The sequence below is a fragment of the Globicephala melas genome, chromosome 19 (assembly GCF_963455315.2).
Source record: "Globicephala melas chromosome 19, mGloMel1.2, whole genome shotgun sequence".
Lineage (NCBI taxonomy): Eukaryota > Metazoa > Chordata > Mammalia > Artiodactyla > Delphinidae > Globicephala > Globicephala melas.
Window position 1 is genome coordinate 8,538,435 of NC_083332.1, and position 15,129 is coordinate 8,553,563.

Sequence of the window (15,129 nt, forward strand, 5' to 3'; positions counted from 1 at the left end):
CAACTACTGAGCCTGCACTCTAGAGCCCGCGAGCCACGACTACTGAGCCCACGTCCCACAACTACTGAAGCCTACATGCCTAGAGCCTGTGCTCCGCAACAAAAGAAGCCACCGCAATAAGAATCCCGCGCACCGCAATGAACAGTAGCCCCCACTCGCCGCAACTAGACAAAAGCCCGCGCGCAGCAACGAAGACCCAACGCAGCCCAAAATCAATCAATTAATTAATTTAAAAAAGAAAAAAAAAGGTACCCCTCATTTGGTTCCAGCCACCCTGTTGCTCTCATTTGCCAAGCATGCTCTGGCCTCTAGGATTTTACACTTGTCCCCTATGCTAGGAAGATCCTCCCAGATGGCCACAGGGCTCTTTCCTTTCATACAGGTCCGAGGCTCAATGTTACCTCTTCAGAGGCCTCCCCTGGCCACCCTATCAAAATAGCTCTCCCACCCCACCATCCGTTATTGATCCTCTTTCCCTGCTTTATTTTTTCTCCCTAGCACTTGCATTGCCTAATATTTTATTATTTTTTATGTGCATTGCCTCCCCCACCGGAACGTAAGCTCCATGTGGGCAAGGAGTCTGCCTAGTTCATTAATACCCGCTCAGCGCCGGTGGCAGGTGCTCAATAAATATCTGATCATATCGACCACCTCTTTCAAAGACCTCATCCCCTCCGATAATTACTCCCCCATACCCAAGGTATCCCCAATCCTGTCCTCTCGGGACACACCCCCAGATCTAGACACAAGCAATCTCTTCGGGTACCTCCAGCACCCCCAGACTCTCCGTGCCTCTCAGGAACCTCACTTGAAATTACTTGCTCCAAAACCCCTCGGAAAAAACCCTCACTCTTTCAGACTGGCCCACTCCTTAGAGGCCACAAAAATGAATGCAAACTCTCATCTACTGGGCTCGCCAGTCTCCCCAGCAACCAGCAGAGAACAGGCTTCCACTACCTATGAATGATTGAACTATGCCCCCCCGCCACTTTCATCGTTTCCATGCATTCCTGGCCCCTCCTATTCCCTAAGTCCCCAACCCCGATCCAAACGCCACCATCGCTCCCTTCGGGCGTCGAGTTCCTGAGTCTGCATCCTCCGGATCGCTCAGAACTCCCCCAGCTCCCCTTCTAGAGGTCGCCAATTCCTCGGAACAGCCCTCCCACCACCTAGGACGTCCCCGCTTCCCATACCTTCCGAGGAAACATCCCAAATCAACCCCTCCAGTCCTCTCAGGAAGGCGACCACGGCCGGGTACACGATTCCCGCCTCCTCTCTTCAAATTAAACCCTCCGGCTCCCCAACGCCTCAGGCCAGACCACCCTCCAAACCCTCAGTCCCACAAGCCGCACCGGCCCTTACCGTTTCTGGGCCTCCAATCCCCAGAGACGGATCTGCCGGTCATACTGAGCCGCCTCCTCCTCGCTGATACCGCCGCCTGCCTCCTCCTTCTCCACCATGGCGCCGGCTCTCAGCGCCGGAGCTCTGGTCCTGCTCACGGCAACCGCCCGCCGGCCCCACAAGCCGCCAACCGCCACGGGCCGCGCGCCCAGGCCGCATCTGCGCCTGCGCCAGGGATCGCGCCTGCGCACTACCTTCTCCAAGCCCCGCCTGCCCCTGGACCCTGGAACCACGTGGACCTCCTTAGCCTCCGAGGTGGGCGGGCATCAGCCAGTCACGTGATGGAGTCTCCTGCCAATCCTGGCCAAAAATCCGCGCGGCTTCTGGCCCCACAAGGATACCCAAGTGGTTGTTTATGAGGCCTTCAATTCAGCAAGTAAAATGGAGCGTCTGCCGAAATCCCGGTAACGGGGTTGTTGTGAAATAGGGTGGTGAGTAAAATAGATAAAATCCTGCCCTCATGGAACTTACGTTCCCTTGAGGAAAAACTTACGTTCCCAAAGGAAAAAATATATAAATCAGGCCCTCAATAAATGTTTTGGAGAAAATTAAAACAGGATATGGGACTACAGGGTGACAGGTGATTGTTGAGCAGAGATCTGAAGGAACCGTAGAAACAAGCTGGGTAGATAACTGGGAAATGTAGCATTCCTGGACAGAACAGCAGCTGCAAAGGCCCTGAGGCTGGCACATGCTAACGTAATTAAGGAGCTGTGGAGAGGGCAGGGTGGCTGGAGCAGAGTGAGAGGGTGGTAAGAGATTAAATCATAATATGAAGCAGGTGGGGAATCTTGTAGGTTAGTAATAGCTAATAATAGCTAATATGTATTTTCCCTAGGCAAAATACCTTTTTATTATTCATTCAACAAATACTTATTAGGAACTTGTTTGGGAATTCCCTGGCAGTCCAGGGTTAGGACTCTGCGCTCTCACTACCAAGGGCCCTGGTTCAATCCCTAGAACGTGCTTGTCAACAATCAGTCTCTGTGCTAGGGGTAGAACAGTAAAAAAATTTTTTTTTAATTTTTAAATAAGAATTAAAAATAGCTGCCCTCTCATGGAATTTAAATGGGTTTTATATGGATTATTTCTCTAACCCTTGCAAGAGTAGATAAATTCTTTAATATTCCCATTTCACAGCTAAAGAGTCTGAGGTCCAGCAAAGTTAAGTATTGATATTAGTGGCCTGAACAAAGTCTTATATCTTAGAAGTAGTGAAGCTAGGATTCAAATCCAGGCCCACGTGCTTCCTCAGGAGGTTATACTGCTGGTGGTACATTAAGCTCCTACTATGTGCTCTGACCTTGTCCAGTGAGGTACATACCCTATGAACCTCAGAGATAGATATTTCCTCCCCTTTTACAATATGACTCTGAGACTCAGAAAAGAGTAGCAATTCATCAGAGGTCAAAATATCATTCAAGGGACTTCCGTGGAGGTCCAGTGGTTAAGACTCCATACTCCCAATGCAAGGGGCCTAGGTTCGACCCCTGGTCAGGGAACTAGATCCCACATGCTGCAACTAAGACATCACATGCCACACGTAAACATCCCTCATGCCTCAACTAAAACCCGGCACAGCCAAATAAATAAATATTTTTTAAAAATGTATCATTCAAAAAATATGGAGGGACTTCCCTGGTGGCGCAGTGGTTAAGAATCCGCCTGCCTATGCAGGGGACACGGGCGCGAGCCCTGGTCCAGGAAGATCCCACATGCCGTGGAACAACTAAGCCCGTGCACCACAACTACTGAGGCTGCACTCTAGAGCCCATGAGCCACAACTGCTGAGCCCACATGCCACAACTACTGAAGCCCGTGCACCTAGAGCCTGTGCTCCATGACAAGAGAAGGCACCACAATGAGAAGCTGGCACCACAATGAAGAGTATCCCCCGCTCGCCACAACTAGAAGAAGCCCGCGCGCAGCAACAAGGACCCAACGTAGCCAAAAATAAATAAATAAATAAATTTATTTTTTAAAAAATAGAATATGGTAGAAGTGAATGCTGGGCCAATTTCTGAGTCCAGCCATTAAGAAATGGGCAGCCTCCCCTCAAAAAGCTAAACGTCGAATTATCATAGGACCCAGCAATTCCACTCTTAGGCATATACCCAAAGAATTGAAAGCAGAGACTCAAACAGATATTTGTATGCCAATCATCATGGCAACATTATTCACAATAGCCAAATGTGAAACAACCAAATCCATCCATCAGGTGATGAATGGATAAATAAAATGTGGTAAATCAATACAATGGAATAATATTCACCCATAAAAAAGGATGAAGCACTGATACATGCCACAATTTGGATGAACCTTGAAAATATTATGCTAAGTGAACGAACCCAGATACAAAAGGTGATGAAAAAGAAGTAGGTAGTGGTGATGGTTGCATGACACTGTGAATGTACTTAATGCCACTGAATTGTTCACTTAAAACTGGTTAAAATGGTGGATTGTATGTTATACATTTTTACCACAATTTTTAAAAAATTAATAATGTAATACACCCAAAATGACTGAATTGTACACTTTACAGCATTTCTTTTTTTTTTGAGGTACGCGGGCCTCTCACTGTTGTGGCCTCTACCATTGCGGAGCACAGGCTCCGGACGCACAGGCTCAGCGGCCATGGCTCATGCGCCCAGCCGCTTCGCTGCATGTGGGATATTCCTGGACCGGGGCACGAACCTGCGTCCCCTGCATCGGCAGGCGGACTCTCAACCACTGCGCCACCAGGGAAGCCCAAATTGTACACTTTAAACGACTGAATTGCATGGTCTGCGAATATCTCAGTGAAGCTGTTTTTAAAAAAAGGAAGTGGTCATCTTCCACTTTCTGTTGGGACACTTGCTCTTAACCCCAGCCTCCATACTAGCACAAGACAAAGCACCTTATGGAGACGTCCATATGGAGAGGAACCAAAGCTTCTGACCCTCAGCCCGGCCAACAGCCCCAGCCAACAGCCAGCACCATCTTGCTGGACACGTGAGTGAGCCGTCTTGGAAGGAGACCCTCTGGCAAACAGTCAAGTCACCCCAGAGGGAGGAGAGAGAAGCCATTTTTGCCAAGCCGTGCCCAAAGTGCTGATCTGTAAGAAAAATAATTGTTTGCTGCGAATTCCCTGGTGGTCCAGTGGTTAGGACTTGGCCGCTTTCACTGCTTGGGCCCCAGTTCCCCTGGTTGGGGAACTAAGAACCAGAAAGCCCTGCGGCGCAAGTTTGCTGATCACTTGCTACAGAGCATTAGATAACCCGAATATTCTCCCCACCCAATTCTCTCTTCTCCTATTCTCTCCGTTTTTGCCCAACCCCAATTCTCTTTCTCTCCCTGACTTTAGTTCCTTTCTCTGCTGAAAGTGGCAGAAAAATAAACAGAAACTTTGAGAAGTGCTGTCAAGGAAAAGAAGGAGCTTTGACAGTGTCTGGCTTAGTGTAGGAGTCAGGAAATAATATTGTGAGAATGTGAACTCACTCTCCATTTTTCTGAATTTAGTCTATCTGATAGGTTTATTCATTTACATTTCCCTGAGGATGTCCTCAATGCCCAGCCCTGTACTAGGCAATATATAACCTCTAGGGGGAGTATTTTGTACTGTGGTTTCAGGGAACATCTCTCAGAGGAAGTAATGACCAAACAGACTCTGGAGGAATGAAAAGAAGTCAGGTGACTGTGCCATGGTGACCCCAGGGGACAAAGGGATCATTGAGAAACCAGATCATGAATTTTTTAAAAACTGAGATATAATTGACATATAACATTGTATTAGTTTTGTGTATGGTCTTTTTATTTTATTTTTTCATAAATTTATTTATGTATTTATTTTTTTTTGGCTGCATTGTGTCTTGCTGCACACGGGCTTTCTCTAGTTGCAGCGAGCAGGGGCTACTGTTCGTTGAGGTGTGTGGGCTTCTCACTGTGGCTTCTCCTCTTGTTGCGGAGCACAGGCTCTAGGCGCGCGGGCTTCAGTAGTTGTGGCACAGGGGCTCAGTAGTTGTGGCTCGCGGGCTCTAGAGCGCAGGCTCAGTAGTTGTGGCGCACGGGCTTAGTAGCCCCACGGCATGTGAGATCTTCCCGGACCAGGGCTCGAACCCATGTCCCCTGCACTGGTAGGCGGATTCTTAACCACTGCACCACTAGGGAAGTCTCTTTATTTTTTTTTAAGCCTGGAAATCTATTTGATAATTGCAATATGTGATCATTGTACTTTGAGGCAAACAGAGAATGTAAAAAATTCAGGATCCTAGGGAATTCCCTGGTGGTCCAGTGGTTAGGACTCTGTGCTTTCACTGTGGAGGGCCCAGGTTCAATCCCTGGTCGGGAAACTAAGATTCTGCAAGCCACTGGCTCAGCAAAAAAATAAAATAAAATAAAATTCAGGATCCTGAGCACTAAAGATGCAAGTCAACTCTTCCAGAATGAGCACTGCTTTGCTTAGAATAATTTGAGGCTGTCTTTGAAATGAGCAAGTTTGGGAAGCACATGCCTCTTCAGATTTGTCATGTTTCTTCCAAATATTGCTGGGCCTCCTAGGAAAGACCCTTTCCTAACTGCCTTCCTGACCCCCAATTCAGCCTCCAATCATGACCTTACCCCATATCTTACTCTAGAGGATGAGATGCAGGTGCAGATGGTTTGAAGTTCAGGGACAGAATGAGAAGAGCCATTTGATAATTTTAATTTTATTTTATTCTGTCAAAAATTTTTATATTTGGGACTTTTAATAGGCCCTTTTTTGTCCTATGAGTTATAGTATACTGTATCTTCATAATTAGTTATGGTTTATGATATTGATTTATATAACTGATATGTTTGTATCATTATAGTTAATTTTTAATTCTAATGAAGGGAAAAAGTGACACCAATAAATCAAAGATGAAGTTAACCAGGCTTCCCTGGTGGCGCAGTGGTTGAGAGTCCGCCTGCCAATGCAGGGGACACGGGTTCATGCCCTGGTCCAGGAAGATCCCACATGCCGTGGAGCGGCTGGGCCCGTGAGCCATGGCCGCTGAGCCTGCACGTCCGGAGCCTGTGCTCCTCAATGGGAGAGGCCACAACAGTGAGAGGCCCGCGTACCGCAAAAAAAAAAAAAAAAAAAAAAAAAGATGAAGTTAACCAATTAAAAAAACTTGGATCTTCAAGCTTAAAAAAAAAAAAGATCTTCAAGCTTACACAAAGTAGGTCCTGGGCTTCCCTGGTGGCACAGTGGTTAAGAATCCGCCTGCCAACACAGGGGACACGGGTTTGAGACCTGGTCCGGGAAGATCCCACATTCCGCAGAGCAACTAAGCCCGCGCGCCACAACTACTGAGCCTGCGCTCTAGAGCCCGCGAGCCACAACTACTGAAGCCCACATGCCTAGAGCCCATGCTCCGCAACAAGAGAAGCCACCGCAATGAGAAGCCCACGCACTGCAATGAAGACGAGCCCCTGCTCGCCACAACTAGAGAAAGCCCATGCACAGCAACAAAGACCCAATGCAGCCAAAAACAAATAAAAATAAAATAAATTTATAAAAACAAGAAACAGTCCAATGAATATTTACATAACTTTATCTAGATTCATTAATTTTAAGTTTTGACACTTTTCTCTCACACGCACACACACATTTTATATATACATATATAATTTTTATTTTGCTAAACTATTTTAGAGTTAGTCATCCCAGGTCTTTAAATAAATGCAGGGAAAAGTTTTGAGAATTTTTTTTGAGAACTACAGATCTCACCAGGAAACTCTGGAAGGCCAGATTCTCTTAAACATTTCTGGTACATAAAAAACCAAATATGCACAAATTCCTTAAACCAAAAGATTCATTCCTGGGACTTCCCTGGTGGCGCAGTGGTTAAGAATCCGTCTGCCAATGCAGGGGACACAGGTTTGAGCCCTGGTATGGGAAGATCCCACATGCCACGGAGCAGCTAAGCCCATGTGCCACAACTACTGACCCTGTGCTCTAGAGCCCATGAGCCACAACTACTGAGCCTGTGTGCTGCAACTACTGAGCCCGCATGCCTTGAGCCCATGCTCCGCAAAAAGAGAAGCCACCACAATGAGAAGCCGGCGTACTGCAACAAAGAGTAGCCCCCGCTCGGCCACAACTAGAGAAAGCCTGTGCACAGCAATGAAGACCCAATGCAACCAAAAATAAATAAATAAATTTTAAAAAATTCATTCCTGAGGTCTGGGTCACTTGAACATTTCTATATTTAACTCCAAATATTCCCCAGCATTAAATAATGTCAACTAGGGAAAAAATCATGGCGACAAGGGGATTCACTAAGTTCTCTCTTTTTTTTAAATCAATATTTATTTATTTATTATTTTTGGCTGCGTCCGGTCTTAGTTGCGGCATGCAGGCTTCTTTCTAATTGTGGCACACAGGCTCCAGAGTGCATGGGCCCTGTGGTTGAGGCACACCGGCTCTCTAGTTGTGGCACGTGGGCTGAGTAGTTGCGGTGCACGGGCTTAGCTGCTCCGTGGCATGTGAGATCTTAGTTTCTCAAGCAGGGGTGGAACCGGCATCCCCTAGATTACCAGGGAAGTCCCTCACTAAGTTGTCTTGATCATCACTGTGGCTGATGGTATTTTGCAAAGATGGGTACAATAATATCTCTCATCCTACATACTCTTCTCGCAACATCCCTTTGACACTACTTCCATTGAAGGGGTGGGAGGTCTATGTTTCCTTCCTTGAAACTGGACTGGATTTGGCGACTGTTTGACCAATAGAATGTGGCAAAAGGGACACTGCTTAACTTCTGAGCTAAGTCAGGAAAGAGCAGGCCACTTCCACCCTGTTCATGGGCTTACATACATATATATCTATTTTTTGCAGATTCTTTTCCCTTATAAGTTATTATAAAATATTGAGTATAGTTCCTGTGCTATACAGTAGGTCCTTGTTGGGTATCTGGCTATGAGTTTATAATTGTTGAAGTTGGATGATGGGTACATGAGGGTTCATTTTACTCTTCCCTTTATTTTTGTGTATCTTTGAATTTTTCCATAATAAAAAGGTTGGTTTTTTTTTTTAACTTTTTTTAAAGTTCTGAATCTAAAGCTATCGAACTATGCCGTGCTACTATTTCCAATCACAGGATCAAATGATCCAATGACAGGATCAAATAATCTCTGTGCAGGAAAGACTTTTAGAAGTCATGGAATGACTGGGCAGCAGAGGGCTATATCAAGTATCTTTTGGATAAGACTTTGGAAATAAACACTTTTGCTGAGTTGCCTTATATTATTAAAGAGAAATGTAAATGGATCATAGAAAGGAAAATAAAGGAGTCAATCTCTTTTGAAGAGCGAAAACAGATCCTTAGCGTTGAATGATTTATTTGTTAATATGTTGACCTTGAAATTGACCTTAATTTCCATGGCATGTACTCATTTGCATTTGGTTAGGGAGTGATCTGAGCCTTTACCTGTGAGTATTTAGTAACTCTTGTCAAATGATCACTTTATTAAAAAGAGCCCTGAAAAGTAAAGCTAACTGCTCTATAAATTATTTTCTCTGCACTTCTAGACTCATTCAACATCTAAAAGTGTCCCCTTTCCCTCTTTCCCCTTATACATTTCTAAAGCTTATAGAGAAATTTCAATGTAATGATATATTCTCAAATTTATATATTTTTAAACTTTTTTTACAGAAGTGAAATTCACATAACATAAAATTAGCCATTTTATTTTATTTTTTGGCTGCGTCACATCATGCAGGATCTTATTTTCCTAACCAGGGATCAAACCCGTGCCCCTTGCAGTGGAAGCCCAGAGCCTTAACCACTGGACTACGAGGGAAGTCCCTAAAATTAGCCATTTGAAAGTGACCAGTTCAGTGGCATTTAGTGCAGCCACCATTGGCAACCACCATCTCTATCAAGTTCCAAAACATTTTTATTACCCCAAACATAGTGGTATACATTTTGTAAATTTCCAGGAGTCTACCATGACTTTGCTATGCACACAATTCCAAAAGAACTGGAAAAGTTCAGCATGACAGCTTAATATACCTTAGTGTAAACTGTTCTTTCCATTATTTATGAACTATCGTTAACTGCGTTCATTAGGTAATCATTCATTACCAACGTAATGTCGCAGGACATCCTATCATCCCCACTCCCTATCCTCTAGTGCCGGTAGGTAACAACCTCCTCATTATTGTGATGTCCCAAAAGTTCACGCAAATTTCCAAAACATCCCCAAGGGAGCAATATTGTCCCCCTGAGAATCAGTTGACGACCAAAAATAATTTCCCTCCATAATTTTCAAAATGTCCTCTAGGGGGCGACATCATCACCTTAAGAATTAGGTAGACCAAGGATCATCTAAACTGGACCTCTTTACCTCCGACCTCCCCAATAAATCCAAGGTTGGATTAGCAAGAAAGAGGTGGAAATAGCTATCGGGTTGGCAATCAGTAGGATCCAACACACCGTAATGTCTCTCTTTGGCCAATGGTCTCCTTTTTTCCCCAGGGTTTCCAGAGGTTGGAGCCAGCTGCTGGTGCTGGTTCTACACCGTGTGATGTGTCTTCTCTCTAAAGGACTGCTCATCCGTGGCGCAAAGAACCCATCCTAGAGCCACCCCAGGAACTAGAAAAAACAAATCTTTTGCCAGAATTATGATGTTCCAAGAGTACAATGAAACGTGTGCCATGGAGGCATTGGTTAGATTTATGGGCATTACAGAAGGTTCTGTCTCAGAAAAATACAGGAACCTGCCTGCTCAAAGATGTTTTGGAGATCCAAAAGAAGAGGTATGTTGGAATGCAATATTTTTTCCAAAACAAAAGGCGAGTTGCTGAAACTTGTGTCTCCCCCGCCCACGCACTACAAAAAAGCCAAAATGTTTGGAGGCCCTCTTGGAGTTCTGGAGGCAATTTGCTTCATGGTTGGGAGACTTGCTCTCACTCATCAGCAAAGAAAACTCTAAAGCTTCTGAGCCCCATGCAAGAGGAGGTTCTCTAGCTGGTCCAAGATATAGTGTATCGGAGAGGGGAAATTTCTCTTTTCACCCCTCTTGAGTTCTTGTGGCTGGATTAGTAATAAAATTGACACAAGACAGATTAACAGGAGAAAAAGAGACACATTTTAATCCTTGCCCATGGAGGTCTCATAGAAATGGAACCTAAGAAGTGGCCAAAACAGGCAACTTCTAGACAAAAATTGTTTCTTTCAGACAAAGAAACAATAAATTGGAGAGTAATTGACAAAACAAAGAAACTTAGGTTTGGGTGCTTCATTACTAAGGAATTTAAGCAAAGTTTGGACTTGGGTAGTAAATTAGTAAAGAAGTAACTGTTTATATTGTTTATATAGCCTTCTTGGCCCTGAATTCCCTGTCTCTGGTGATAAGGGAGTCTTTCTACCTCTCAGTACAGGGAAGACACCTTTCACATGGGAGATATATTTCCTGTTTTCAGGGAGACAGAGAGGAAGGTCAAAGTGTCCCTCCTGTATCAGTCATTTTTTCAGTAACTTTTATTCGAAATTATCAATATGCCGTTGAGGTATATTTTGGGATGGCCTGCCCTAGGTCCCTACAAGTGCAGAGGACTCTGCCATTTGGGTCTTATAATGCAGTGATCCAGGGGCTCTCAAAAGTGGTGACTACACTACAGTTTGTCTGGTTTACTATTGATGTGCATTTAGGAAGTTTCCAGTTAGGGGTTCTTTCGAATAGTGCTGCTGTGAGCATTCTTGTTTGTACCTTTAAAAAAAAATTTTTTTTAATTGAAGTATAGTTGATTTACAATGTTGTGTTAGTTTCTGCTGGACAGCAAAGTGACTGTTTTATATATATGTTCTTTTTTTAAAAATTTTATTTATTTATTTTAGTTTTGGCTGCGTTGGGTCTTTGCTGCACACGCGCTTTCTTTAATTCCCGCGAACGGGGGCTACTCTTCATGGCAGTGCATGGACCTCTCTATGCAGTGGCTTCTCTTATTGCAGAGCACCAGCTCTAGGCACAAGGGCTTCAGTAGTTGTGGCACGCGGGCTCAGTAGCTGTGGCGCAGGGGCTTAGTTGCTCTGCGGCATGTGGGATCTTCCCAGACCAGGCCTCGAACCCATGTGCCCTGCCTTGGCAAGCGAACTCTTAACCACTGCGCCACGAGGGAAGCCCTATATATTCTTTTTATATTCTCAGTTTTACATGTTTTTCATTATGGTTTATCGCACTGAATATAGTTCCCTGTGCTATACCGTAGGACCTTATTGTCCATCCATTCTATATGTAATAGTTTGCATCTACTAACCCTAATCTTGTTTGTACCTTCTGTATGCACTTGTTGGATATATACTTTGGGGTTTGTCAACGAAAAAAATTAATCAGTTGATCTAGGAAAGAAATGGAAAATTTTATTTGAGCCAAATGGAAGATTATAACCTGGGAACAGCCTCTCAGAAAGCTCTGAGAACCATTCCACCCATTACAGGTCAAAGCACAGTTATATAGGTTTTTGAGACAGAAGACTGTACATTAAATGACATAGATAGTTTGCACAATCCAGATCTGTGAGTACAAAGTGGTGGGTCCTGTGTCCCCTTACAAGATCCAGAAGGAATGTTATCTTTTAAGGAGTTGTCTTGTTGATGCCTGGAGAATGTTTCTCTTTATGGTAGAACAGGTATTTCTGCCAATGGGGGAGGTTTGGTCGATGCCTAATGCAGATACACAGTGCGCTGCAGAGGGGAGAGAGGAGGCCAAAGGGCAGAGAAAAAAAATTTTATGTTTAAACTTTTCTTATCTTGCCATAAAACATGAATTTTATTTCACAGGTTGGAATTGCTCTATCTTGGTGTAGGTGTACGTTCAGCTGTAGTTGATAACTGCCAGGCTATTTTTCAAAGTGGCTCTAAGGGAACTCCTGTGTTTCTCCATTACTAGAATACTTCTGTATTTTGGTCACCAAATGCGTGGAGGTTTTCCCACACCAAGCAATTCTCCAACTGGCATGGGGTCCTACACTTCAATTCAGTTCTGACACTAGCTGGAGTTAGCATGAGATCCTGCAAGTTAAGGGCTTGTTGCAGGAAGGGGGACCCCTTCCAGGGCCCGAGAGAGGGCTCTTGTCTAACACTTGGAAATGAATTGTCCGAGGAGACACACGTGCTGACAAAAGCAAAAAACTTTATTGGGAAGGGGCACCTGGGTGGAGAGCAGCAGGGTAAGGGAACCCGGCAGAACTGCTCTGTCACATGGTTCGCAGTCTCAAGTTTTACAGTGACGGGGTTAGTTTCCGGTTGTCTCTGGCCAAATATTCTGACTTAGGATCCTTCCTGGAGGTGCACACATCTCTCAGCCAAGATGGATTCCAGCGTGAGGCTTTCTGGGAGGTTGGCAGGACATATCATCTCCTCCCTCCTCCTTTTGGCCCCTCCTGAATTCTTCTGGGTTAGTTTTACAAGACATACGGTGGGCTGGCGTGTCCTCCCTCCTTTGGGCCCCTCCCGCATTCTCCCAGTTCGTTTTCGGTGGCAGCACCCTGAGCCTTATTGGGACCACTTGCTGCGAAACAGCTCATGCAAGAGGTTATCATCATGTCTAGCCAAGGCGGGCGGTTTCGGTCAACGATTCCCTAACAGGCTCAGTTCCAGGAGATGGCCCACCTGCAACTTCAAGTGAAGTTGGCAAGTACCTACAGATTGCAGGTTCCCACAATCCCTTCTTCCAGTTCAATTAATTTGCTAGAGTGGCTCACAGAACTCAGGAAAGCAGTTTACTTAGAAGATTACCAGTTTATTACAAAGGATATGAAAGAATGCTAACAGAACAGGTAGATGAAGGGATGCATAGGGCAAGGTCCAGAAGGATCCGAAGCACAGAACACAGAAGCTTCGGGAATTCCCTGGTAGTCCAGTGGTTAGGACTCCACGCTTTCACTGCCCAGGGTGCGGGTTCAATCTTTAATCCCTGTTTGGGGAACTAAGATCCCTCAAGCCATGTGGAGAGGCCAACAAACAAACAAAAAACCCCACAACACAGAAGCTTCCTTCCCCTTGGAGTGTGGAGTGTACCACCTTCTTGGAACATGGATGTTTTCTTATTCACCAACCCAGAAGTTCTCCAAACCCCATAGCTCAGGGATTTTTAGGGAGGTGTCACTATGTAGGCACGATTGATTAGATCATTGGCCATTGGTGATTAAGCTAATCTCCAGCCCTTCTCCTTTCTCCTAGGGGTTGGAGAGTAGGACTAAAAGTTGCAAACCTCTAATCTCCTGATTGGTTCCCCTGGCAACCAGCTTTGTGGCTTTCCAAAAGTCACCTCATTAACATAAACTCAGGTGTGGTTGAAAGGGGCTTGTATGAATAAGAAAAGGCACCTTTATCTATAGCTCTTATCACTTAGGAAAGTTCTAGGGCTTTAGGAGCTCAGTGCAAGGTACAGGGACAAAGACCAAATATGTATTTCTTAATATAAATCACAATACACATGGTTAGTCCAATTTATAGTCCTATCAGCAGTGTAGGAGAGTTCTGGTTGCTCCACATTAGCACCAATACCTGGTTTAGTCACACTGTGCAATACTACACAGAAATGAGAATGAATGAACTTCAACTATATGTCACAAATCTAATGTTGAGTAAAGGAAGCCAGATTCCAAAGAGCATAGGTTAGAAGTCAGAAGGGTTATTACCCTGGGAAGAGGTAGTGACTAGATGGGGACAGGAGGAGGCTCTGGATTGGCTTATCATTTTCCCGTTTTCTTTTTGTTTGTTTGTTTTCTCCACCCTACCCCCTTTTTAAAAAATAATTTTCTGTTTCTTGATTTAGGTGCTGATTACATGGCATATTGACTTCATGTAAACCTATCAAGCTGTATAATGCTGAACTAAAACCAATAAAACACCGGGTTATTTTATCACCAAAATGGGTTTATCCAGGAACAGAAGAATTGCAATTCAGGTCTCACAATCTATGAGGAACTACAGGCAAGCCCAGAGAGCAAAGGAAGGGAGTCTGCTTTTATAAGGAAAAGGGGGGAGTTGGGAGGGGCTATTCTACATGAAAGTTCGTTGGAGGAAAGTAGGAGTTCGGGGTGGCAATGACTTCTCATTGGCTGGGCTGTTGCTAAGTGAGGAGAAATTCTTCCTTTGGTATAGTAAAGCGGTTGCCCCTCCTGTTTGGGAGTGCAAGGTAGTTTCTTTCCGTGGGGTACACAATTGGCATCAAGGAGCAGGGCATGAGAGCTCCCCCTTCTGGCCTCTTGACTCCATCTTTTCTTTTGTTTTATAAATTTATTTATTTATTTATTTTTGGCTGCGTTGGGTCTTCCTTGCTGCCCTGGGCTTTCTCTAGTTGTGGCGAGCGGGGGCGCTGCTTTTCGTTGCGGTGCGCGGACTTCTCATTGCGGCGACGTCTCTTGCTGCAGAGCACGGGCTCTAGGCACGTGGGCTTCAGTAGTTGTGGTACGCGAGCTTAGTAGTTGTGATGCATGGGCTTAGTTGCTCCGCGTCACGTGGGATCTTCCCGGACCAGGGCTCGAACCCATGTCCCCTGCATTGCAGGCGGATTCTTAACCACTGCGCCACCAGGGAAGTCCCTGACTCCATCTTAAGTGAGGTTTCTGTTTATTAATTTTCACAATACTCGTGATTATATTTTTTCTGTATGTATGCTAGTCTTCAATAAAGTAATAAAAACAAATAAAAATAAGGGTAGTCTGTGGGCCTCTGGTAAGCCTCAAGGAGAAATAAACCTTGGGGTTTTATAAAA

At 44.8% G+C, this 15,129-nt stretch overlaps 1 protein-coding gene across 2 annotated transcripts in view; it reads right to left on the bottom strand.

The window, feature by feature from the left end:
• SAE1 (SUMO1 activating enzyme subunit 1) overlaps positions 1 to 1,591 on the bottom strand; it is a 73,309-nt gene extending 71,718 nt beyond the window's left edge. The window contains exon 1 of one of the 2 annotated variants that reach the window (XM_030873803.3): positions 1,363 to 1,591. In XM_030873803.3, the coding sequence (XP_030729663.1) occupies positions 1,363 to 1,460 (98 nt within the window). In that variant the 5' untranslated portion in view covers positions 1,461 to 1,591. The remainder of the gene's footprint in view (positions 1 to 1,362) is intronic. The other variant, XM_060289348.2, reaches the window with a different exon arrangement.
• Positions 1,592 to 15,129: the final 13,538 nt, after the last annotated feature.